A 22,547-nucleotide genomic window follows, 5' to 3' on the forward strand; every position below is an offset into this window, starting at 1 on the left:
TGTGGACTGGTCTAGTCCACACAATTTGTCCACAATTCAGAATAGCTGTGGACTATGGTGTGGTGTGGACCAGCCCACACCCACCAATTTCTCATCCACACTACAGAACACTCCCTTAGTACCCAAACTTTCAAAACGTGTCAATCTAATACCTGCCATTAACCAGCCCGTTAACTAGCCATTAAGTGCCATTTGAAAAGACGCAAATACCCTTCGAGTGTCATTTAATTCTCTTTATCAACCATCCAAACATTGACAAAAAATGAACAGTCCCAAATCCTTGCCTCTTCTGTTCAAGAAAGTTGGAGTCACTAGAATGCTCACTGAGACGTAACCCCAACTTTGTTGAATAGAAAAGGTAAAGATTTGAGACTATTCATTTTTATGAACATGTAGATGGTTGATAAAGAAAATTATATGACTTTCAAAGAATATTTATATCTTTTAAAATATCACTTAATGGCTGATTAACGATAAATACTAAATTAACACATTTTAAAAATTCAAATACTAAACTATCACGTTTTAAAATTTAAGAGTGGCACTGGGCCAAAGTACAGGATAATAATCGAGAATTTCCCCAAAATGCTCAGCACTGATAACCATATAAACTGGTTATGTTTTTTAATATTATTATAACTAGAATTTACACAACTTATTTGAAACATCTTGTCATTTTCAAGTGGGTCCCTTAGTTGCCAAAACAGATGGGTCCCATTCCCTCCCAACAATAATTGATTTGAACCATTAAGATGGTATCCCAAAATCTAATTGTGGATGCAAAATTGATCAAATGAAACTGTAAAACTGAAAGATTAATTTGGGCATCCAAGTGGTGGGTACAAAACTGTTGATCCAAGTCATCAAAGTAAAAGTGAGTGAGGTACCATCCATCCTCCAATTAATGCAAGATAAAACAAGTGGTCCAATTTTTACTCATCCAGTTTGTGTTGCGTGCATCATTTGTCCAAACTCGTGGAAAGGTTGTTGAACTGATCGTCTGACTAAGGTCCTCTCCTCTGTCTATTTCAGAAATCCGATCCTTCTTATCCTTTTAAACAAAGCAGCGGGAAGTCATAAGGGAAAGACGGTTCATCTCAGGGCCAGAATTTGGAGGTTTAAAGTACTGTTAGGATAGGTGTCAGTTCAGAATTGATATCAATTTATGGGCTGCCTTGATGCATAGAATGTGTATAATTGACATTTTAAATATTTATAATTCTGTAGTAGAAATAAAAAATCTACACTGGGCCTGTCCATATTTCTCCATAATTCTTCTTATTCTTAGATAAAAAGTATCCAAGGTAAGGGATATATAATAAATGGTTATAGCATCTTTTATGTACTTTATTTCCAAGGAAGTTCCACAGAAAAAATTGGAACAATAAAATTTTGACCACTTTTAGTTTTTATTAGGGGTGCTCAACAAAAACGAACCAAACCAAAAATCTATTTGGGTTTTTAAGTTAACCTAAAACAAAAACTAGCAGTTTATATATAAATATAAATATAAAAATATATTGTATTTTTAATTATTTATTTATAATAGATTAAATAAATTATAAATTATATATATTTGTAGTATTTATAATATATTGAAAATATGAAAAAAAAAGAGAAATCGAAGAACTGAAATTGTCAAAAACCAAATTGATTAATTGATTAACTAATTGATTTTGGTTCATGATTTTTCAAAAACCGGTGGTACCAGTTCTGTTTCAAAAAATAGAACTTGGTTCGGTTAGCTGAACTCTGAGCACCCCTAGCTTTTATCTCTTGATGTCGGTTGGTTTTCTACTTATATAGCAATTATACCATCTACAATTATAGCTACCATTTTCTAGGGTGTTAGTGTTAGGTTAAGAAATATGCTTGGAATGGTCTCAACCCAAGACCAAATGGATTCAACTGAAAAATTTTGAGGTTGGGCGAGGGCCTGGCCTTTAGGTAGCTCAAGTTTGGCCAAACCCAAGTTCAGCTTGAACCCAGCTCAACTATGTATACATATATGCATACATATATATATATATACATATGCAATTGCATGCTTGCATGGAGCCTGAATCTGGTGCAAGTAGAAACTTTGCACATATGGCATTTTGAACACATTGAGAATATCCTTGGTAAAGAGATGTTCCCAATGTGCAACTAGATTTTCATGATTTGAGAATTTGTGTAGAGTTTTTGCTTGGAGGGAATCTAGTAGCACTTGTATGTATAAAGAATGTACAAATTTCTTTTTTTCTTTTCTTTTCTTTTTAACATTTTTAATTATTAGTGCTAAATAGGTTTAGGGCATTTTTTAATACATTGGGCCTAATAGAGTAATAGGCCCACCTGAGCCCTGCTGACCAACTCAAGCCCAACTGAAGTACACCAATTTTAGTTTAAACTAGGCTCAAGTTGGCCAGATTGGGCTTGGTCCAGGCTGAGGCCTTAGGTCCAGGTCATAGGGTTGGGTCTGACTTGAGTTGGACCAACCTTAGAAACTCTGGTTGGGCCGGGTTTGGCTTGGGTTAGGCCCGCCCAAGTTGCACCCCTGTTCCTCACCCTTGGATTGGAATTATTAATTATCATTTTAATTCAAGATTCAACACAAAATAGCAGTCCGGAGTCCGGACGGCATAGATAAGAGACAAAAATCCAACAATAGGAGAGTTTCTCCTCATGCGTGCCGCCAGAATTAAAAACTTGGAATCAGAAACAGAGAATTCAGACAAGAGTGGGTTGAAGTTGAATGCTGAGCAGTTGAGAAGCGGGATATCCAACTAACCGTCGAAACTCGAAACCCAACTACCAGTCTCAAGAAGAATGAGGAGCATGGGAGGACTGCTTGGTGTAGCTCACTGTATCTCAACCTCCATCCTTGGTTCTTCTACAATAACTGCTACTCTGCATCGAACTCTTCGAGGTGAGCTAGAGTATTAAGTCTCACATGTTGCCCTGCTCTTATCTCCTTCTCTCCCCTTCTTAATTCCTCTCTCCATCTCTCATACTGTTTTTGGCAGGATGGACGGGCAAGAATGTTATGTCCCTATCCCTTCTTCTTCTCCTTCTACTTCTACTTCATTCCATGGGGATCCTCAAGAATCTGCTTCCTTGTCATCGTCCTCGTCTTTGCCGCCTTCGTCTTCTTTGCAGGTTCAAGAAGAAGACCATCAGACCCATCAAGAGCAAGACCAGCAGCGGCAGACTAGAGTCACTTATCGTGTCAACATTTCAATATCCGATGTGGCCTCGACCCAGATGAGGGATGATGCCTGGTCTTGCCTCATCGTGCTTGTTACCTTTTGGTTCTTCGGTTCGTTTTCTTCTCTTTGATTTCTTGTCCATGTCTGAAAACTTAAATGTAATTGGGCTTAAGCTCGATTTGGGTTATCGTTTGATTTGGTTTAGTTTCGCTGTTGATTTCCAATGTTCATCATCAGCAGCATCCATGACTCTGATACTTGGATTTTATGGATCCGTTAATTTACAATTGGGCCCGAATTACTCCCGTCTATTGCAAGCCAATTCGATCTTTGTGCAGGATATCAAGGTAATTTCCCGAATTACTCCCGTCTCGTTCAATTCTTTCGTATTGGAACTTAACATTGTTTTTCTGAAGATTGACTTGGTTTTATTTCCAGGTGCAAGAATTAGGAGAACCAAAGCTTGGGCCTATCCTATATGGGTTTACAAAAAAACCTCCTCTTGATGTTGAGATGACTTGGTTTGAAATCCATAACGCTTCTATTCCAGCTAATTCCCACAAGGCAAGAGACTTTTCCCCATGCACCTTTGTTTTTTTTTTTCCTGTACTTTTTAATTTTGGAACTATAAAACTTCAACCCAGTTAAAATTCATGTTCTCTCGTCGGTTCTGTCTCCTTTTTTTTTCCTCCATTCCCTGAATATGATTTAAGTTTGCTCCTGAAGCTCTAGGCTCTATGATTGATGAGGTAGGCTTAATTTCTACTTGTTATACAGGAGTGGATATATTTCCTGAATGAAGGATCTCAACTGGATATTGTTTACAGTGTCAAATCTCAGAGCTCCTCCCCTTTATCCCTTATAATTGCAAAAGGTAAGTTAACACCTCCGGCCAGTCCCTTAATGATAGTTTCACAAATTAATCAACACTTCAGTAAACACAATTTATTCTTAGCTATTGCTAACTCTCAAATAAGTACTGCTTAAGTCAGGAATGAATACCCACACCAAATCCCTCATCTGCAAGTATGCCTTGATAGAGTGCTATTAAGTTGGCACTATCTTTGGCATATGTTGTATCAGTCAGTTTTTTCAGTTATAAAAGCCTAGCAGAGTTCATACCTGAAATTTGTTTGCCCAACTTGTCCTAATTATGCATGACTGTCACACAAAAACTTCTGCATATTTGTTTTTGACTGCCTTGTGGGAAATTTTCTTCCGAGTCAGACACTATGAATCAAGTGAACATTGAAAGAGGCTTCAAGAGGGGTTGGTTTAATAGATGCTTCTGTCTAGGATTAGTGAACCATGACTTAAGGTTCTGAGGCCTAGACCTTAATGCACATTCTATTTCCTTTGCCATCCCATTTGTTACTTTATTATAATAATGGACTCCTTCCCTATGCAAAGACCACAACAGCACCACTCCACCTCCTTATTTGGGCATAAATCATAGCGACAAATCTTCTGTTGTGAGATTAATATGCTCACACTGTATCACCCAATTTCAATTGATGGGGCATTGCAACCAAGTCATACTGAAGCCGCTCTATCTCTGTGATTCTCTTGCTGCAAAAACCCCTAAATAGATATGATAAGCTGTAAATTTTTCTATAAGGAACTCTACTTCCAGGGTCAACCCACACTGCATTTATCATTATTACTAGTCAGTCCACTGAGAAATGCTGGTCTAAACATGCATGGGAGATACAGCAATTTGCACTACTACACCTTATCAAGACATTGGGCATAAGAAAAAAATTCTTTTGCAGCAAAGACAACCATGAATTACCAATTCTTATTTACCTTTAAACATTAAAATTGTGGAGGATGTTGGATTTGGATTTCTTTTTCTATAAATGCGTCTTTATCTGTTTTTCTATGTTTTTGTCTTTTCTCTTAATTTTGGAGTTGGCATGCAGGTAAAGAAAGCTTGGTTGAATGGATTGAAGAGCCATCATATCCCAATACTACCTTGTCATGGAATATCATTTATGGTAAGATTGAAACTAGACTATATATTCTCTCCATGGTAGTACTGTATTAAATGCATTAAATATACCTTCACAGGAAAAGGAATGATCAAACAGAAAATTTTCAAGTCATATGATTACTACATTGCAGTGGGTAACCTGAATTCAGAGGAGGTGGAGGTAATAATGACATTATTTACTACTGTTCCATTTCTTTCTGTTGATTCAACTGGTTTGCGTTGCTTCAAATAAGCCATTTATTAATTAATCAAGAAATTTAGATTTCTGGTTATGTGAATTCCACCATTACCAAAAATATTTTTTACTATTTTCCTAATTGAAAGGAAGAGAGGCTTGGTAACTGAAATGCCATATTTGTCCTTATGTGAATTCTGAGTGCACATTAATCATGTTTATCCAGGTAAACCCAGATATCTCTGGGGTATACATGTGTGGCTTATAAAATAGATAAAAGAAAACAAACATCTTCTAACAAATAAAAACTGCAAAAAAGAAAAAAAAAAAGAAAAAAGAAAAAAGAAAAAGGAAACTGATTTACTTCCAAAACAGTCCATCGGTCCATCCATAACAAGAAGCGTTATACAGTAGGGGTCAACTTGAGTGGGCTAAGGTTGAACGTGTAAAATTTTGAAAGGGCCTTGACATGATCTGTGATGCAGTGGAAAATCTTCAAATTGGATACCCAAGTTGCACCTGTATTTTTCAGCTTCAAACCCCGCCTTCTTAAACCTGTCCTAGTCTTCTCAAGCACCAGCTTGTGATCTATACATCATAAAATAAAAAAATGGAAAGGATTGTTTAGAATGATGGATATGAATCTTGGTGAGTAGGACTAAGAACAATAGGTTTGGAATGATAGCAATGATAATCATTGATATTCTTCACTGAATTTAGTCAATCTTCCTCTGATTTCTCATATTTTTCCAGTAGAACCTAGGCCTATTCTTAACAACAGAAGCAGCAGCAGAAAAATACCTTAGTACTTCTCTAATTAGAAAAAGTAACATAAACTGGGAGGAAATACAAACTTCTCTAATTAGACAAAGTAACATAAACTGGGAGGAAATACAAACTTCTCTAGTTAGACAAAGTTGCATAAACTGGGAAGAAATGCATTTTTTCTCAATAGTACTTCTAAAGGTTTCTTAATTGGGAACTGCGGATAAAATCGGTCAATGGAAATTACTCCTGCATGGACCATATTGATTTGATTTTAAAAACTTCTGGATTCAATAGCTTGATATGTATATATATATATATATATATATATATATATATATATTGATAGGAAATGGTAACTTTCAATAGCTTGATAATTTGACTGACCAGATTTGAGTAGTTTCACAAAATAAAATGGTTAGGTCCTCTTTATGAGTAGTTTACCCAGTTTACAAAGACCATATGGTGGTCTAAACAATTCAACTATCACATGCATTCCAGGATCCAAAACACTGATTATTTTCATTTGAAACCTTTAGTTGTCCCCATTTTCTACATGTTATATCAGTTTCAGTTTGACGAATGACAGACAAAGTTCATTAAATTTACTGCTGACTCTTCTTTTTGATAGGTATAGTTTTACTTCTAGTTTCAAACCCTAGTGTGCGGAGTCAGACATGTAAATCTTATTTCTCTGAAATGGTTGAACTGTGCCATTTGGAATTCAACTTCCCTCGTGGAAGTTATCTAGATGCTCTTATCATTGAAACAAACAACTCTCAACCTTTTTCTTTCAACAAATATTTTGACAAAGGTTTTCTGTACCACATGAAATATGTATAGGCATTGCAGTATGGCATAAGAACTGGAGATTGAATTGATATAGTTAGTTTTGATGACAATGTTAGAAGCTCATGTGACGGCTTTACCACAATTATTTACTTTGCAATGAACATATGTTGAGTTTATTATAGATGGAAAAAGACATGGAGTAAAGGCAGTTGGATCATGCAATTACCTACCACCAATAGTACATTGATGTCAATCCAAGACCTAAACCATTTTCTTGGTGGGATACCTCTTTTTGATCCGTAACTTTTCAGTTGATCTTTATGATTCTATTCTGTGGTTTTCACCTGTAACTTTAGTCTCCTTTTGTTTCTTTGTAAAAGGTATTGAATTTAGATATGTAAAACTTTCAATTATATTTTTTTTCCCTTTTATAGCCAGAACTTTTCCACCCGTTTTACATGGAAACGAATGCAGCTTTAGTGACAATCCAAAATCAAATACTGAATGGTTAGGATCATGAGATTATCCAATCTCTATGATTCATGGACTAGATAGACAGGAAAACGGTCCAAAAGCCAGTATACCTTACCTCAGATGCAGAAGTAGTAGTTGTTATATAAGCTGACTGTTGTTTAGGAGCATATATAAACGTCACACCAATCATAAAGGCTTACTTCCTCATCTTGAATAACTAAATTTATTATTTTCTCTTTGCCTCGTCCGTTTCTTAAATTGTTCATAAGGCTCGGTTTGGAAAGAGTGCAAATACAAATATGTACAGTGAAAATACATACAGAATAATACAAATACAAGGCTTTACGCTATACATATTTGTATTTGTACTCTTTCCAAACTGAGCCTAAGGTGCAATGCCATGGCTTTATGCTCAGTTGTTTAGACTGTGAACTCATGATGAGCTATATGTTTAACAGGTACATTTGAACATTACTATACGAGCTCTCGTGTATAATACAACAGAGGCATATTACAAGTGTTCTCTTTCTCGCAGTTTATGTAGTTTGAAGCTTTTCCTTTTTAGGGCCAATGTTGCTGTCCTCACCTCTCCTGGTGCAGAACAGGTAAAACTGTCACATTTTGTTTCCCTAATTTCCTTTATTTGAAATTTCTCGAGTGTTTCTTCAAAACAGTCCATCATTTTGGTTCTATGTGATTAAAATTCTAGTTTCTTGGCTAAAAAACTTTTGCTATTAGTAGTTTATCACACGAGGTTTAGTCTCTGAATAAAAAATATTTTGTGCATTAGGGATAGATAACCAAACATGGAGTACTCGCATAATGTGGGAAGATGGGAACAAACAGTACTCCCTGCCTCAGCTGCATATGTGTGGCACACATCCAGGGAAATTGGGGCTAAAAATTGAGTGAGATGATCTAGGTTGAGGTTTCATCTTAATGGGAATATCCTATATTCTTGGCCAATCAATCTAATTAATTTTCTCTAGAGCTAGAAAGCCACAAGGTAGGTCGGGTAGTAGTTCCTTTTGGGTTAGATTTCCTTGGTAGAATGATTACATTGTGTTACGACATATTTTGGGCTCATACTGTAACATTGGAGGTAGCATCTTATCTTTTTTCTTGGATTCAGTTTTCTTCTTTCAAAGGTTTAATAAAGGGCATTCTTATGTACAAATGATCTTTTAACATTGGATTTTCTGAAGACCATATTTATGCCAATACAGGGTTAGATGTGGTCTTAAGATTATGAATCTCATGTATTGCAGATCATTTGCCAGAAAGAATTTATCACAAAAAAAAGACCAATGAGAATATTATTTCCATTATCAAGTCTATTTTTGCTTATGTATATGCACTTTTTTTGGTTCCTTAGGATACAGACACTGATGACTTGTACGTCAAGCTGTTATATGGACCACGATGGGTCACATATTTTGTCGGCTCAGGTATTTTCTACTGCCATTTTGATCACACAGTGAACCCCCCTTTCTTGTCTCTTACAATTCTTGCATGCAGGTGGAATGACTTTGATAATCTTAGTGGCCTTAAAAGTCTGCAACCATTTCGATCACACAGTGAACCCCCCTTTCTTGTCTCTTACAATTCTTGCATGCAGGTGGAATGACTTTGATAATCTTAGTGGCCTTAAAAGTCTGCAACCATTTCCAATCCACCACTGGAGATGGGACTGGGCTTCAGACAGTACAGGTGGATTCTGAGAGAGCACCATTGCTCACAAACAAAGATGATGATCTCTTGAGTTGGGGTTCATCTTATGATTCAGTCTCTCATGATGAGGATGACCTTGAAGAATGGATTGGAGTGGGTTCCTCTGGGGAAAACAATAATAATCCCCGGCGTCTATGTGCAATATGCTTTGATGCACCAAGGGACTGCTTCTTCCTTCCATGTGGACACTGTGCAGCATGTTTCACATGTGGAACAAGGTAACTACATTTTACTCTTAAACATTTATCTTCTGGTATCAGTTGACTATTTGAGCTATTAAATGTCAATTTTTTCCTGGTTTGGAACACGAATACCTTTATCACCACTTAGAAAGAGTAAAACTGAAAATTGTCCAGGCTTCAGGATACCTTTTAAGTCCGGAAGAGTCTTAGTTACTGGTTCAGTAGGCCAAAAAGGCCATACTTGAACTACCTAACTTGATTAGGACTTTAGTGAATCAATTGACTAGTGTTCTACTAAGCAAAATTTGTTCTTAAACATTGTTTTTCCACCATCAATCTCTATTCTACAAGAAATCAGTATGGTTAAAAGATCAATTGTGTCTGAATCTACTGTTAACCCTGCAGGATTGCAGAGGAAGTGGGTACTTGTCCCATTTGTCGTAGGAGAATGAAGAAGGTGAGGAAGATATTCACGGTTTGAATAGGAGTATGCTTCATTGGCAAAGTGCAGCATGTAGAACAGTTGCAGTCTGTTGGTCATCGGAGAAAGGCCATCTGCTGTTTTGTGGATGGACTCAGATGCTTACACTTTGAAGACAATGTAATCAGTAACTGGCTTATGATAGAATGTGTATAATAGATGCATTTTTCTCCCTTGTGATTAAGAGTTGGCATTGTAACGAAACAGGAGTGTGGAATGGCGACCCAATTTTTTTAGGTTGGTTTTCCACCATGTATTACCATGAATACATTGAAGAGTTTACTTAAATGCATGTGAGTGTCTATAGATTGATGTTCGTCTAGATTTGCCTGGATCACAGTTCTTCTTAGGGGTGAGCAAATGGGTAGGTTCTACCCGGAACCGACTTCGAACCAGCCTTGAACTGACACTATCCAATCTGTTACAGGGTAGGGTCTGGTTCCAAATTCTTGGAACTGATCCCCACCTAGGCTGGTTCCAATGTCAAGGGTTTACCCTACCTGAACTGACCTGATGAATCGGTGTTGGTTGGCCTTGGTGGAACCTGCCTTGGAATCAAACTTGCCTTGAAATAAACCCCAAAATACTTTTGGGGATGTGAAGATTTGAACCCAAGCACTCATGGTTACAAAGGCCGTGGTCTCACTTGACTATTGTGTTACGTAAGTGATTTGATCATTTGTTTTCATTTTAATATTTGAATGTGTACAATAAGTAATGTAAAAGGTAATATTTACAAAATTTAAATTTAAATTATAAGTTTTGAACCATATAATGATAATCTACATATTAAACTACTCAATTTAATCAATAAAGATATTATAAGTTTTAAACTATATATTATATTTATTGAAATTCAAGTTTTTAAAGAGCATGCTTTTTTTTTGAAGGGGGATAGTGAAGAAAGAATAGGTTCCACGGGTAAACCCTAGAATCAACCCCATAACTGCCAAGGTCAGAACCAACCTTCACAAGGTAGGTTCTAGTTCCAAGTAGGGATGTAAACGGATTGGATCGGATTCGAATCGAGGTATATTCGAATCCAACCCGACACTATTCATGTCGGATCTGATCCAATCCGAAGACCCAATCGAATCTCGATAGGACTTGATTTGAATTCAAGTCTATTAGTAAATCGGATCTTTGGATCTGATCTGATCCAACTTGTTTTCTTTAAAAATTAATAAATTATTAGAAGAAAGTAAAATTTACTAATTTAAATAAAGTAAAAACAAAAATACAAGTGTTCTTTTAATTATTTTCATCATATATATATATATATACATGTTTTTTATAAAAAAATAAATAATATAACAAATTTATCAAAATATAGGGGGTGATTCGAATCTAGTCGACTTCTGATCGGATCCTAGTATCCGATCCAAACCGACCCAAAGATCCAAACAGGGGTGATCCGAATTCGACTAAATAGGACCAGATCAGATTATGATCCGATCAATTTGCACGCCTAATTCCGAGTTACCCCTATAGGGCTATAGGATAGATTCCAGGTTCTGCCATGGAACCGAACTGAACCGACCCATGCTCACCCCTAGTTCTTCCCCATCTGTTTCCTTTGGTTGAGAGTAAACGTCTAAAGATGTAATATCAAAACCAAAATCCACACTGACCTCTAATAAAGGCCCTAAGCGATAGGGATGGCAATTTCCCCCATTTCCCTGATCCCCATGGAGATCCGCCCCGAATGGGGTGGGGATGGGGATGATTTTCCCCCTGTGGGGACGCGGATGGGGAAATTTTCATCCCCATTAGCGGGCACGGGGTGGGGATGAGGAGAGCACTCCCCGCCCCACGGGGACCCCGATCCCCACCCTGTGGGATCCCCACTAATATATATGTATATACGTATGCATACGTTATATATGTATATATGTACACATACATCTATATATTAATATTTTTAAAAATATGTTTGAATCTTTTCTAATAGGATTGTAAATTTTAATTATTTTATTTTTATTTTTAAATAAAATACAAAACAAAAACAAAATGGTTTACATTATAAAAAATCACGGGGAATGAGGATCCCCGCGGGGATGGGGATAACCTTGTCCCCGTTAGTAGGGACGGGGACGAGGAGAGGCTCCCTGTCTCCGCCCCTCCCCGTTGCCATTCCTACTAAGGGATGTCTTCGAATCCTTGGGTTTAGGGATGTTAGTGGATCGGTTAGGTGGTAAATCTGCATTGATCCGCCCCTATCGTATTAGGGTTGGTCTTAATCTGCACAGGGTAAATCCAGATGGCCTAGGACAATGAGGAGGTGCAAGGTTCAGATAGTCATATTTTGATTGGGTGTTGCCAGGTAGGTTCTAGAAGGGTACCAATTACATGTTTAATCATCACATCACAGACCGCTAGAATTTGATTGATTTTCGGAAAAGTAAGGACAGGCCCATTACAGATTTCTGAATTGCACTCCAAACCTATAAACATTCGAAATGTCAAATACCCCCATTCTATGCACCAATGCCCATGAATTGGCATCAATTCCGAGCCGGCACCTACCCCAACTGTACTTTGGGCCTAAAAATTCTGACCCTGGGCTGAATCTTCATTCTCCCTACTAAATAGCAATGCAACTTGGGCTTGGGCTTGGACTGAACATTTGCTAAATTTGGAAAGGGCCTAGGTTCAATACAATACATGGATCCAGCCCTTCCATGAGGTACCATGTTTAACCAATGAATTGGTGTCAAATGGGACCTATTGCCTAATTTAGTAATTTATATATATACTATTACTAAAGTAGAGCTTGTCATGTCAGCAGTCCTCTCCTTGCTCTGTTATCCAAACTATACAATTCTAGAGGGCGTGCAAGATTCCCTCTAGAAGCATTAGGAGTTGCCACCTAACACGGCTTATCAATTTTTTCCTATATTTTTATTAGGAAATTAAGATCCCCCACTTTCTCCTAAATTATCTCTATCACTCCCTAATTCCTAGTTATCTCCTCAATTATCTCTAATTCCTATTTATCCTCTCCACCACCTTTCAACTATATCTATATAAAAAAATTTTCAATTAAAACATTTTACAATTACTTAAGTATTATAATGAAATTATGTTAATAATTAAAATATTTATTAAAAACACAAAAAACTATAATAGGTTTAATAATATTTATATTGTTAATAATTTTGTATTTTTACGAAATTAATAATGGAATTATGTAATAACAATATAAACTACAATTTTATTGATTATTCAATTAATTTAATAACTAAATAATATTTAAAAAAATAAATAAAAATTATTTAAATAACAATATATTAAAAATAGAAAAATAATAATGTAATAAAATATTTAAAATTACATAACAACTTTAAAGAAATAAAATTTACAAAACAAAACAAATTAAATATTTTACATATTATTTAAAATATGTAATAATAGTTAAAATAAATTACATAGTTATAGTATTAAACTATAATAGTTAAAATATTTAACATAACTAAATTTTAAATAGTTAAAATAACGAAATTATGTAATAATAGTATAAATTATAATTTCATGGAGTATTAAATTTAATAAATAATAAATATTTTTTAAGTAATGGTATTATTTAAATAATATGAATATTTTAAATAGTAATTTTATATTTTAAAAAAATAATAACGAAATTATGTAATACCAATATAAAATATAATTTTATGGATTATTCAATTTAATAACTAAATAATATTTTAAAAAACATAAATAAAAAATATTTAAATACCAAAATTTTAAAAAGAGCTAAATAATTATGTAATAAAATATTTAAAATTACATAATAACTTTAAAGAAATAAATTTTAAATAACAAAAAAGATTAAACATTTTACATATTATTTAAATGTTTAAATAGTGAAATATTTAACATAACTAAATTTTAAATAGTTAAAATAAGGAAAATATGTAATAATAGTATAAATTATAATTTCACGGATTATTAAATTTAATAAATAATAAATATTTTAAAATTTTAAATGATGGTATTATTTAAATAATTAAATAATATTATAAATAACTAATTTTTAAATACTTTAAATATCAAAATATTAATAACTAAATCATATCATATATTATTATGAAAACAAAAAAATATATTAAAAAACAAAATTATGGTATAATTTAAATAAGTTATCAAAAGCACAAAATTAATTATAACTAGTGGGGCCTCATGCGATGCACGGGATGTGGCACCCCTCCCTGTCCCTCGGCCCTGTAGTCAAGACACTCCCCCATCCCCAGTAGTGGGGCGGCCGGGTTGGAGGCTAGGCATTCATTCCCCATCGGGGATGGGGAATCCCCAAATTTTTCCCACCCCGAGGCAACCACCTAAAAATAATCTAATTTGTCGTTATTTTCCAAATAGGATTATGAGAATTTGGTGTATTTTAGGAATTGGATTATGACAATTTGGGGATATTTTATAAATAGAATTGTGGGATCCTAGGATTATAAACATATGAGGAAAAACTTAGAGATATTTTAAAAGTCAATATTAAATCTACTGATATTTTACTAAATTACCATCGGTTTTGAGAAATTATAAGCAAACTCCATCCCTGATTTGGAGCAAAAATATTTTCCCCATCCCCACCCTATCTCTTCGCCATCCCTATTTAAGATTCAAGTAAACTTGCCCCGTTCGGGGGTGGGACAAGGTATTATTTATGTTTTATATACTATTTTAAATAAATTTTAAATATAAAAAAAATTGAATACTAAATCATATTTTAAACATTATTTAAAAATATAAACTATATTAAATAAAAAATACTATAGTAACTTTAATAAGAATATAAAATATAAATAAATGAAAAAATAAATATTATTGAAATAGTTGAAGTAAATTAATTAACTTAGAGGTATTAAAGCTTTTTATTAGTTATTTATTGTATTTTCATTATAAATATATTTTCAGCAATTGTGTATTTTTGCTATAAATTTTCAATAATTATTGGAGATTAAACTATTGTTATTTGTTAGAGATTAGACTATTAATTTAGCTGAATTTAGGAGTGTTCACTAAGCAATTTCGGTTGGAGATTGTTTGGCTAGCCAAACTGATTCGATCAGGTTAGGGAGTTGGTCACTCGAAACTGACTAACCATTAGTTAATTAAATAAATGTTCAAATATTTAGTGTTTAGCATAATTTACATTAATCATTGTAACTTAATAAATTTTCATTAAATTTTTACAACAATTATTTATTCATAAAAGATATTACTAATTGGTGTAATTTATTAAATTCTATAAAATCAATAATTATAGTTAATAATTATCAAATAATTAAGGAAAACTCTTTAATTAATAATCCATAATTTTTTAAATACATAAAAATTAAAAAATATTCTCCAAAACTATTTAAATAATAGCCCATTATCATTATTCAACTAATAATTATTAAAAAATTTAGGAAAATTAAATGAGGAAATTAATATATCAGAAAGTGTTTCATATTTATTTAAATAACAATCCATTATTATTATTTTAATAAATAACTATAAAATAATTTAGGAAAATTATTAAATCTATCCACGCCTGTCTAGACCACTTGGTTGACTTCACCATACTTGGTTTTACATTAATTAACAACAAATGATTTACTTTTAATTAAAATTAATGTAATTTACCATAATTACATTAATTTAGTATAACTACATGACATTGATTAATAGTAAATAATTTAGTCTTAAAAAGTAAATAATTTACATTTGTTCACATTAATTTATTATTATTGTAAATAACTAATTTACTATATATTTTTGCTAATTAACAACAATTTCAATATTTTTTGGAAATTATCATAAAATATTTTTATTTATTGTTATTTAATTTACTGTTAGTTAATTAGTTATAGAAAATTATTAGAATTGTGGGAATGGCAGTTTTCCCTGTAAAACTAGGGCCTCTACCCTGCCCCACCCTGAATGGGGCAAGTTTTTTGGAATTTTAAATAGAGATGGAGAAGAGATAGGGTGGGGACGGGGAAAATATTTTTGCTCCAAATTAGGGACGTGGTTTGCATATAATTCCTCAAACCCGATGGTAAATCAATAAAATATTAGTAGATTTAATATTGATTTTTAAAGTATCTCTAAGTTTTCCTCATATTCTTATAATCCCAGGATCCCACAATTCCATTTATAAAATACCCCAAATTGTCATAATCCAATTCCTAAAATACCCCCAAATCCCATAATCCTATTTGTAAAATATTCATAAATTAGATTATTTTTAAGCAATTACCTTGGGGTGGGGAAAATTTGGGGATTCCCCATCCTCGACAGGGAATGGATGCTTCACCTCGAACCCACCCCACCATCAAGGATGAATAAAGTGTATTGACTACGGGGGCGAAGAATTGGAAGGAGTACCCCATCTCGTGCATCACACAGGGCCCCACTAATAACAATCTAAAGTAGGGTGGGACGGTGGGAGTGGTGAATTGGTGCGTGGCATCCTGTGTCATGAAATAGTCAGGTCTGGAAGACATAATATTGATACCTGACCTATTGAAGGGTTTAAGAAAAAATTAGCAGGAATTCGTGTGATGTACGGACTTTAATAAGTGAAAGTTAAATAATAAAAATAGATAATTGTTTTATAATTTAATTTTTAAATAATTAATAATTATTTATATTTTATATATACTAATTTTAATAATTTTTTATAATATAAAAGAAATAATAATTAATTTCAGTTATGAATGTACATCAAACCAATGAAACTGATCCAATTCAACCCAAATTGGTTACTTTCTAGTATTATCGGTCAACTTCGATTCAACAATTTTCCAACCTGACCAAATCAGGTTAGTTTCCATTTGGTGATTTGTAAATCGACCAAAATAAAACCAACCCAATCATAAATATATATTATTATTTTATATTTCAAATATTATTTTCTTTTAATATTGAAAAATAAAAAAATATATATAAAACGAAAAAGTACGTACAGACTCAGTACAGATTTCTGAACTTTTATAAAATTCCCTATATAAAATTCCCCACTCTATGCACACTTTGAGCCTAAAAATTCTCCCTATATAAAATTCCCTGAACTTTTACCCCCACTCTATGTACCAATACTGTATTTTGGGCATAAAAATTCTCCCTATATAAAATTTCCTGAACTTTCACTGCCACGCAGAATGACTGAAGATCAAACGTGTAAACCATGAAATATGTGACTCAAGCCGTCCGAATATACTCTGCTGTATTGCCATGTATAGTTAGACACCTGTTCTAACTTCTAAACTACCTGTTCTCTCCATCCATGGAGTGCGGATCTCCTACGCTTACTCTGTTCACTCCTCCGACGTGCCCTTGATCCTTCTCATTCTCCTAATAATGGATCAATTATTGAATCGAGGGTCCCACATTATCAGGCTCTAATGGCGTCTCCTCATTGATGACTTGGGTTGCGAATACCCGGGTAAATGTCCTAAATTCTGCAATTCTTTGCCTATAAATTGGATTGCAAACGAACCCTTCTCTTCAACAATTCTGTAGTTTCCTTCGCGTTTCTCTTGTTGAATAGAAGAAGAAGAAGAGAAGAAGAAATGGAGATTGATCTCTCTCCCAAGCCAGCCAAGAAGTTGTACAGCAGTGATGGTGGATCTTATCATGCATGGTCGCCCTCTGAACTCCCCATGCTCCGTGAAGGTAACATTGGAGCAGCAAAGCTCGTCCTCGAGAAGAATGGCTTCGCCCTTCCTCGTTATTCTGATTCCGCAAAGGTCGCTTATGTTCTTCAAGGTATAATATATATGTCATTCTTCTCCTCTTTTTTTTTTATTATTATTTTGAAAAGGGTGTCTTCATTTCCATTGATCTGGTTCTTTCAATTGATGGGTGAGTCATTCCTTGGATGCTCGTTGCATTACAATGACCCAACTGTAATGGGTCCCTTCTGATATTGATCTTCATATTGTCCTTTGTTTCTCAGGCCGTGGTAGGGCTGGTGTTGTCCTTCCTGAAGCCGAGAAGGAGAAGGTGATCTCCATCAAGAAGGGCGATGCGCTTGCTCTCCCTTTCGGTGTGGTCACCTGGTGGTACAACGATGAAGACACCGAGCTTATCGTTCTTTTCTTGGGTGATACCTCCAAAGCCCACAAGGCTGGTGAATTCACCGATTTCTATCTGACGGGCTCCAATGGTATATTTTCTGGGTTCTCCACTGAGTTCGTCAGCCGGGCTTGGGATTTGGAAGAGAACAAGGTGAAGACCCTCGTCGGGAGCCAATCGGGCAGTGGCGTCGTCAAACTGAAGGACGGTTCCAGCATGCCGGCCCCCAAGGAGGAGGACCGGAAAGGGATGGCTCTGAACTGTGAGGAAGCCCCATTGGATGTTGATATCAAGAATGGGGGACGAGTCGTAGTCTTGAACACTAAGAATCTGCCCTTGGTTGGAGAGGTCGGACTTGGGGCTGATCTCGTTAGGTTGGATAAGAGCGCCATGTGCTCGCCGGGTTTCTCCTGTGACTCCGCCTTTCAGGTTACATACGTTACCAGGGGAAGTGGCCGTGTTCAGATTGTTGGGGTTGATGGTCGCCGTGCACTCGAATCAACTGTCAAGGCTGGTTGTCTGTTTATAGTTCCCAGGTTCTTTGTGGTCTCCAAGATTGATGATGGTGAAGGGATGGAGTGGTTCTCCATCATTACCACACCAAAGTAAGTAGCTACATTGCTAGAAGAATCTGAATTAGTTGTTTTTTATTGATCTAGGTATAGATTAATGTCTGGTTTTCCTGTTCTCTTTGAGGCTTTGAGGTAGACCTTTTTTTCTTATCTATTCTTTCATGGTTGGTATTTAGGGGATAGTGCAGAATCCATTGGTTTATCTTTAAACCAATAGGAGGTAAAAGGAGACACACCCAACTCCCGACTGTTTGATAATTTACTTTTAGCTAGGTTCATTTGTACTCTGAAGACTCTGAACTGAGAAAATTATAGGCTGTGCCACATGCTCAAGAGGGTCTGATCTACCCAAGTTCTGTTCAGCATTTGAACATTCACTGCTGGTAAATGGTTTGTTGATGGGATTGGGTTGTGTTGTGGTGGATGGATGTTTGTGGCTGTCTCCTTCAAAAGGCATGTTGAGCTACGGCTACTGCCTACTGCATTATCAGCTAATGTCTTCACAAACTGATAACTCTAGTCTAAGTTTGTCTTTAGTGCTGGCTTTGTGGCTGATTTTGGTAATGATGAATTTGGTTTTGCAGTCCTATATTCAGCCATTTGGCAGGGAGGACCTCAGTGTGGAAGGCTTTATCTCCCGAAGTGCTCCAAGCATCTTTCAATGTGGCTCCAGATGTGGAGAATCTCTTCAGGTCGAAAAGGACAGCAGATGCCATCTTCTTCCCTCCAAACTGAGAAACTTACTGCGTTTTTGCTTATGCTTTTCCAATACCATAAGTCTACAGTGATGTGGAAGGAATAATTTTAGCTTCTTTCTGGAATGACTCATTGTCACTGGTTTCTGGTTGTGAGATTGGACCTGGAATTTGCTTCTTTGTATGCCCACTATGAGTTTTATCCGGAGAAATCTAAAATATGGTTCCATGATCCGAGTGACAAGTCCATAATCCTTGAAACAAAATGCCAAGAACCCCTTTTCCTCTTGAATAATTTATTTTCACTGTTGAGTTTTATATAGTAATAATAAATTGATTCCTGACAAATTGATAGTGGTGAGCAAACAATAATTGTAGTAGCTGAGAGAAAATCCTCTCACTTCCATTATTGTTGTTCTTTAGGGCTGTGAATTCAAGGCGATGCAAGGTTACTGTTATAAAACTAGATCCTACTTTTTTATAACAAATGGGCCAAAAATTATTAGGCCCAGTCTTGGTCCACAGGCGTTACATGAGCTAAGAAATTCGGAAAACCTTTAGGCTGAGTTTGGAAGGAGTACAGATACAAATATATACAGTGCAAAACCTTATATTTTGTATTATTTTGTATGTATTTATAGTGTACATATTTGCATTTGTACTCTTTGCAAACTGAGCCTCAAGTCATGTTTGATAAAAAACCGAAAAAGGTTGAAAATAGGCATACATGAGCCAAATAATTGACTTTCCTATATGGGTGCAAGTCGGGCGGGTTGGGCTGGGTTTATGGTCAATCCAGGCTCAACCCTAAAATTTGGGTTTAAGTTCTGAGTCTGGACTGAGCCTGAGGTCAAGCCCAATCTTCCCAACCCGAGTCCATCCCATGTTGTAATTTGATTTACTCAGGTTCAGCTTGGGCCTGGGCTGGGTTCGTGTTGGTCAATGAATCCACTCTAAAATTATACAAGTATGTATCCATTTATGCAAATATGTATACAAAATTTATCCCTCCATATTTAAATTTTTTGATAAAAAATAAGGGCAAATAGGTTAATCAGTTATTGATATTAAATGAGTAGAAAAGAGGTAGTTTGAAGATATTCAATGCATTCAATTCCCTCCCACTGGTTCCACAACCCGTTGAACAGCTAAAGCGTTCAGTCAAAATCCGAATTCCATTAAATCCAACATTTAAGGTATTTACTTGCATTTACCTTCATTGAATAATATATTTAAGGCATTTTTTGTTTATTCTCATCATTAAATTCTATTAATTAAATCCATGAATAATAAATTAATAATTCTAATAAAATAAAAACCTATACTTTTAAAATCTACTTAAAAATAGTGTTTTCATCAAGGTGGTGGTAAGAAATTAAATCATTTTGGGTCAAATGGGTCAATCCATATTGCCACAATTAAATAATAAAATTCAAAATTAGATAAAATGCAAAAATATAGAAATTAAAAAATTGGAAACATTTTTAAAATAATATAATTGACATATTAAACACTAATAAGTATGATAAATAATAAATATTTTATTAATTATAGAAATGGAATATAACATTCAAAACTAATTGGAAATAAAACTATTTTCCTATTTTCTCTCATTAAATCCTATATTTAAGATATATTTTTTCATCATTAAATTATACTAATCAAACTCACAACATTAATTTTTTTGGGGGCAGGAAAAACACAAACAGATAAGCAGTTTTATAACCACAGGAGTAGATTTATTGGTCTGGATCCCGGTTGTTACTCTTGATTGGAGGAATTTCACAACCAAGAGCCTGTGATTCTTTGGTGTAAAAATTTGTTGCTCGATCTTGTGTATATAGATGGGGTAGATTGTCGTACGATTAAGCAACCTTTTAGCTTAGCTCCGATTGATTGGTTGAGTAGTGGTTTTACGTCAACAGCTGGTTTAATGGTGTGGAGAGATAGCTTCAAAAGTGCAATAATTTCTTGACTGAATGTCTGAAGATTGGTGAATTGTCTGTTTTCTAAGTTCTACGATGAATTTCAGTAGCTTTCCGGTAAAATAAAATGGTGCTGTTTGCTGATTGTAGTTAGGATTTTTTAATCTAACAAAGCCACCAGAGGGGCTTTGGCTTGATCGAGTAAGAGACATTCTTTAAATTCCTTTTTACCTTGACTAAAGGAGCATATACCTTGAAATCAATGTCCATAAAATTTCTGGCGAGGGAGCGAGCTAGTATTTCCACAACCTCTTGACCTATTAACCCTGGAAACCCAAACAACCCACCATTGAGGACCCAAGGGGGCGAGGTTTTCGAGGTTGAGCTCTTCTTGGGCTTCTTCAACAGCCTCTCCTCGACCTCTTCACTCCAATTGGTGGCTTGTTCCTCAACTGCCTCCTCTCTCTTGCCGTCAACTGTCCACCTTTACTGAACTCGAGATTTCTAGATGCCACCACACACCATTTTATTCTTTGAATGCGAATGGAGGTAGGAGGAAATAATAGAGAGGGGAAAGAACGCAAAGAGCGAAAGGGCTCCATAGCAGAAGCTCTCGCTTCATCTTCAGTTGTTAAGAGTACTACGAAAACTTAATGAAGAGATGTACTTGATAAGCTTGGGAGGAGGTGATCTCAACGTGGAACTATGGAGAACCTGTGTGGAACCTCTCGTTAATGTTCCTTAGACGGATGAAATTTTACTTCACTTTAACAAATATAGAACGATTCCCTCTAATCATTAATTAGGGGTAACTTTATAAATTTATGACAGAAGGGAGGTTTTTCTCAAAATTTTCATAAGTGAGGGAAAATATTTGTTTAAATGAAAGCATAGTGGAGGTTTTTATTATTGTCAGAAATTTCAGGAGAGTTTTGTATTTTATTACAATAATAATAATAATAATAATAATAATAATAATAATAATAATAATAATAATAATAATAATAATAATAATAATAATAATAATAATAATAATAATAATAATAATAATAATAATAATTGTAATAATAGTAATGATAATTGTTATTATAATTTAAAATGTTCATGTACATTGCATATACACATTTATTACAAACATTTAAATTTATTTTTAATTATTTTAAACTCGGATTGGACCTGCCCACGTTGCAGCCCTACTTTCCCGTAATATTATCTTCAGTAGCTTCCCCAAAGTGGTTGGTTCAGTAAACATGGATCAATCAGTGCAGAAGCCATCCCAAACGGTCCTAAATATTTCCCTAAAAAGTGAACCGTATAACGATCGGTACATGGGCATGGCCCGAAACCTACCCTCATATTTTCTTTAAAGCCCTCGTCTTGCCCATGTTGGCCCCGTAATCATCCAGGATGCACTTACCAACTTTGGCCCAATCCAGCCCATTTAGTTGATAGGCCTCGTACAACCTCGTTGTCTTTTTTTCCACTCTATAGTTGT

The 22,547-nt window shown here is 34.9% G+C and overlaps 2 protein-coding genes across 5 annotated transcripts; both read left to right on the forward strand.

Moving 5' to 3' along the window:
- Positions 1-2,714: 2,714 nt before the first annotated feature.
- On the forward strand, positions 2,715-10,072 carry LOC104601271 (E3 ubiquitin-protein ligase APD2). Of its 4 annotated transcripts, none has more exons than XM_010264559.3 (11): positions 2,715-2,911; positions 3,009-3,301; positions 3,429-3,538; positions 3,630-3,755; positions 3,969-4,065; positions 5,114-5,188; positions 5,262-5,344; positions 7,849-7,995; positions 8,766-8,838; positions 9,009-9,339; positions 9,709-10,072. In XM_010264559.3, exons 2-11 carry the CDS (start codon positions 3,010-3,012, stop codon positions 9,782-9,784), a joined length of 1,410 nt encoding a protein of 469 aa, XP_010262861.1. In that variant the 5' UTR covers positions 2,715-2,911; position 3,009; the 3' UTR covers positions 9,785-10,072. The 4 variants fall into 4 exon arrangements, 3 of the variants coding, with proteins under 3 accessions (XP_010262861.1, XP_088754905.1, XP_088754904.1); XM_088898779.1 differs by having other exon boundaries at positions 3,432-3,538; XM_088898778.1 differs by having other exon boundaries at positions 2,911-3,301; positions 3,432-3,538.
- Positions 10,073-17,224: 7,152 nt separating this feature from the next.
- LOC104601272 (11S globulin seed storage protein Ana o 2.0101-like) lies at positions 17,225-19,361 on the forward strand. Its single transcript, XM_010264560.3, has 3 exons — positions 17,225-17,551; positions 17,742-18,465; positions 19,017-19,361. Exons 1-3 carry the CDS (start codon positions 17,356-17,358, stop codon positions 19,165-19,167), a joined length of 1,071 nt encoding a protein of 356 aa, XP_010262862.1. The 5' UTR covers positions 17,225-17,355; the 3' UTR covers positions 19,168-19,361.
- Positions 19,362-22,547: the final 3,186 nt, after the last annotated feature.

The sequence above is a fragment of the Nelumbo nucifera genome, chromosome 2 (assembly GCF_055504915.1).
Source record: "Nelumbo nucifera cultivar China Antique chromosome 2, China Antique-T2T, whole genome shotgun sequence".
Lineage (NCBI taxonomy): Eukaryota > Viridiplantae > Streptophyta > Magnoliopsida > Proteales > Nelumbonaceae > Nelumbo > Nelumbo nucifera.

Coding starts and splice junctions, on each gene's coding strand:
- LOC104601271 (XM_010264559.3), top strand. CDS start 3,010: ATGGACGGGCAAGAATGTTATGTCCCTATCCCTTCTTCTTCTCCTTCT. Junction 3,756..3,968: donor TTCCAGCTAATTCCCACAAG/GCAAGAGACTTT, acceptor CTTGTTATACAG/GAGTGGATATATTTCCTGAA. Junction 8,839..9,008: donor CACATATTTTGTCGGCTCAG/GTATTTTCTACT, acceptor TCTTGCATGCAG/GTGGAATGACTTTGATAATC.
- LOC104601272 (XM_010264560.3), top strand. CDS start 17,356: ATGGAGATTGATCTCTCTCCCAAGCCAGCCAAGAAGTTGTACAGCAGT. Junction 17,552..17,741: donor GGTCGCTTATGTTCTTCAAG/GTATAATATATA, acceptor TTTGTTTCTCAG/GCCGTGGTAGGGCTGGTGTT. Junction 18,466..19,016: donor TCCATCATTACCACACCAAA/GTAAGTAGCTAC, acceptor TTGGTTTTGCAG/TCCTATATTCAGCCATTTGG.